General features: G+C 34.6%; 1 protein-coding gene across 1 annotated transcript; it reads left to right on the top strand.

Annotated features, from left to right (window-relative positions):
• Window positions 1–266: 266 nt before the first annotated feature.
• LOC126759602 (cytochrome c oxidase subunit 6C-1) lies at window positions 267–798 on the top strand. Its single transcript, XM_050474479.1, has 2 exons — window positions 267–612; window positions 678–798. The coding sequence occupies exons 1-2, from the start codon at window positions 425–427 to the stop codon at window positions 796–798; spliced, it is 309 nt and encodes a 102-aa protein (XP_050330436.1). The 5' UTR covers window positions 267–424.
• The last annotated feature ends 2,905 nt before the right edge of the window (window positions 799–3,703 follow it).

Genomic DNA, 3,703 nt, shown 5'->3' with positions numbered 1-3,703 from the left:
AACTAAACTTAATTGTTAACAATTTTTGGAATTATAGTATAAGTAAGTAAATGTATGAAATATATACAAAACTTATTTGAGACCGAATTATACTGAAGGGGTAAAGTACGCGACGCATACCCTTTTGCTGACTGGGTTAGAACTCTCCAACTTTACTTCTAATTTAAAAATTGAAAAACAAAAGAAACAATAAAAAAACTCTAAAGACACTTGTCGCCTTAGAATTTGACAGCTGAAAAATCAACGAAATAAAAATTCTGAAAATTTATTTCAGTTGTACAATTTTTTACAAACAGGCCTAGAGAAATTTCGCAATAAAAACGTGTTTTTGAAATCAATATAAATAATAAATAATTCATTAAAAATAAATAGATTCGCTTTGTTTTACTGCTAACTGGTACACGGTAATTCAACTCCACATAATATGTCAAGTACGTTGAAGTCCTCGAAGGCGAAGCCACCACCAAAGCTGCCGCCGCAGCTCTTTTTTAATCACCGGCAAATGGCGCTGCGTAATATTGGCGTTGCAGTCGCCTCAGCCCTGTTCGCTGCTATGGCATTCAACATACTCCATAACAAGCCCCGCAAGAAGAAGTATCGCGACTTTTACAGGTCTGTCACCTATAATAAGCTCCTGCTATGAAAGGTTATGAATATTTTTTTCGTTTTGAATTTAGCAATTACGACCCGCAGAAGTCATTTCTGCGCATGGCGGAGGGCGGTTACTTACACGGCTGCCCACCTTGTTCTTTGAAGGAGGACGACGAAAATGATGCCGATAAGAAGAAGAAAAAGTAAATTTCAAACAAGTTTCCTAAGGAAAAGAATGAATTGTAATAAATGATAACTAAATATAAATATTTTATATAAAAATTTAATTTTTATAAAAATAAGAGTTCTTGTTCAGTTAGCAGTTAAAACCAATATATTTTTCACTATAAGCTTTCATCAATCCATTTAGTTGGACAATGTGGGTATCATATACCGAATATTTATACTATTTTCTACTTCGTATTTTTGAGCAGGTAGTATGTAGCACCCTCAGACGTTCTAAAATATTTCTAACATTTCATACTATTCCCTCTTGCAAGTTCTCACCTCATTTTATTTATTTTAAATACAATTAAGTGAGCGATGAAGCCATGTGTAGAAGTTCACGCAAGTGAAGAAAGTTCTCTGAGCGCCATTCACTTGGGAGTGGCCAGAAACGATTCTTTCACATATGGTACAAGCAGCTCATAGCTTCCGGTCTTAGAGCAAGTATCTTCTGCGTAGCCAAAACACATCCGTTTGAAGGCGAGCTAAAGTGAGAAGGCGAAATATCATTACAGAGGATTGTGCCCTGGGTTTCGGACACGCCACGGAAAAAGCATCCACAATGAAAATAAGAAAAGAACTGATAAGGAGCATGCATCTGCTTCTTTGTAGAATATGGTGGACGAAAGCATGCCGACGATTGGAATTTAAGTGTGCTCTGCCAATTTCTCTTAAATGTAGACCTTGCGCCTCCGTGGGATTAGCCACCACAACATCGCATATAAGGTTGTATTGTGTGAAAGACAAAAGATACAGACATAGCTAAAACGACTCGGCTCATCACGCTGATATTATAAATGGATACACATATTTTATAGGGTCTCCGACGTTTCCTTCTGGCTGCTACAAACATCTTGGTATACTTAATATACCTTATTCAGAGTATAAAAAGTTTCGAGAGAATTCTACACTTTTTTTTCGACGAAATTTTATAACAACTTATTTTGAGGGTCCATGTCTCATTTGGTTGTACCACTATACGCCACTATATTTTACTTCGCACCAGAGAAAACTATATTAAAATCATCTTGGAAGAAGCCCGAAGAGACTAATTTTATTATATACTGAGCTGATGCTGGAAATGTCAACCAAACGATCGGAATTCATTATATTAGTGATATGATGGTCCTAATCTCTCTCCTAAGCTCTAGACCAATTTCATTCACTAAACCAATAATATAATTTTATAACTTTAAAAACACGTGTCAACTTAATTTCATTAAAATATCGGACATTTTGACCAACTTGAACGGTTTAAAGTGGGTAACGGAAATCATTAAATGGGTTGTTTTGTTGGCGAAGAAAATCTCGGGCTAAATGCCTTTATTTGGACATTGCTCAGATATACAGGAAAACGTATTTTCAAGATTTTTTTTTCAAATATGCAAATCACACACTGACAACTTATTCTTCATAAGGTTTGTTAGAAAAACGACAATCATTATATGAAGTATATGGGAGTTGGGGTAGTGTCGACTCGATTTTGTCTATTTTGAATACTACAAGTATTAACATGTCACATGTTAATAAAATGTTTCCCGGGTTTCATTAAGGTAACCCATATACATACCATCACTAATCATATGGAGTAAAGTCAGCTGGATGTTCTAAAATCCGAATATTCTTTATATGGGAGCTAAATCAAGTCTAATTCGGCCGATTCTATCGATTTTAGACTCAAAGATACACTGTTATGAGTAAAATACATTTCATTGGGTTAACTCACATATTGGTCGATATATGAGGTATAAAGTCACCCGGAAGTTCGAAAATGTTTATTTTAGGTATGTGGAGTTAAGGGAAGTATTGGTCCTATTCAAGCCATTTTTGATACACAGAGTTACTATTATATTATAAGGAAAATATTCTCTCTGAATTTCAATTGACCGATATTTTCGCTCAAAAGCCAGCTATAGATATTGAGGTCCATATATTCGGGACTTAGAAGCTTGAACAGTTTTGCTTCAATTTGAACAATTTTTGGTCACAAGGCTACATACACTAAAGGCATAATGAGTATAAAATTGTATCCCATTATATTTATTGCTTCTTGATTTGTATATTGGAATCAAATGGAATTTAAAATTGAGCTATATGGGAAGTAGGTATGGTAGAAGCTTGCCACTTACTAAATTCACTTGAAATCAATAGGACGGCTCCCGATATGTGGAATTTCACCTTAAAGTGCGCGGTACCATGTCCATCGTCCAATTGAATTGTGAATTTGGTTATTTTAGTTTGAACGGTTTGTGAGATATGGACATTAAACTTATTAGATGGCGCGGCCACGCCCACTTTTTTACAATTTATATCACACAATTCCTTTACCGTATATTTAATCGATCCTAACTATAATTGACTAAAAAAGTGTAAGGAAATAAGAAATCTATAAGGTCTTATTGCAATTATATTATTTAAAGCTTTACCTAATTTTTCGATCCTGTGAACTTAATAAAATAATTGCAATAATAGTATATTTTAGTACTTTATATTTCATTTCATGTCTTTCAATTTTTATCAACTCCGTCGCAGCAGCTATTTATTAGAGTTTGCGAAATCCGTAGACAGTTCCATATCAATAGAAAAACTAGCTCGAAGTATCAACAGAATACAATAAATGAATCAAATGAACAAAATACCTGTAAATCCCAACCGCACATGTGGTAGAATGCGGAAAAGCAAGAAAAGTGAAAGAGAAATTCGTGTGTATGTAACAGTTATAGATATTTTGACCTTTGATACATTGTCTTTTAATGCCTCTTACAGATGGCTACAATATTACCGCGCTTTAACTACATATGCCGGACTTATGTAAGTTGCCGTTTTCTAGCAGCTGTTTGCTAGTTTTTGTGAAGTCTAAGAAATTTTTGCGCTTTGGTTTTCAGTC

This window comes from Bactrocera neohumeralis, chromosome 5 (assembly GCF_024586455.1).
Source record: "Bactrocera neohumeralis isolate Rockhampton chromosome 5, APGP_CSIRO_Bneo_wtdbg2-racon-allhic-juicebox.fasta_v2, whole genome shotgun sequence".
NCBI lineage: Eukaryota > Metazoa > Arthropoda > Insecta > Diptera > Tephritidae > Bactrocera > Bactrocera neohumeralis.
This window is presented reverse-complemented; position numbering and strand designations above follow the sequence as displayed.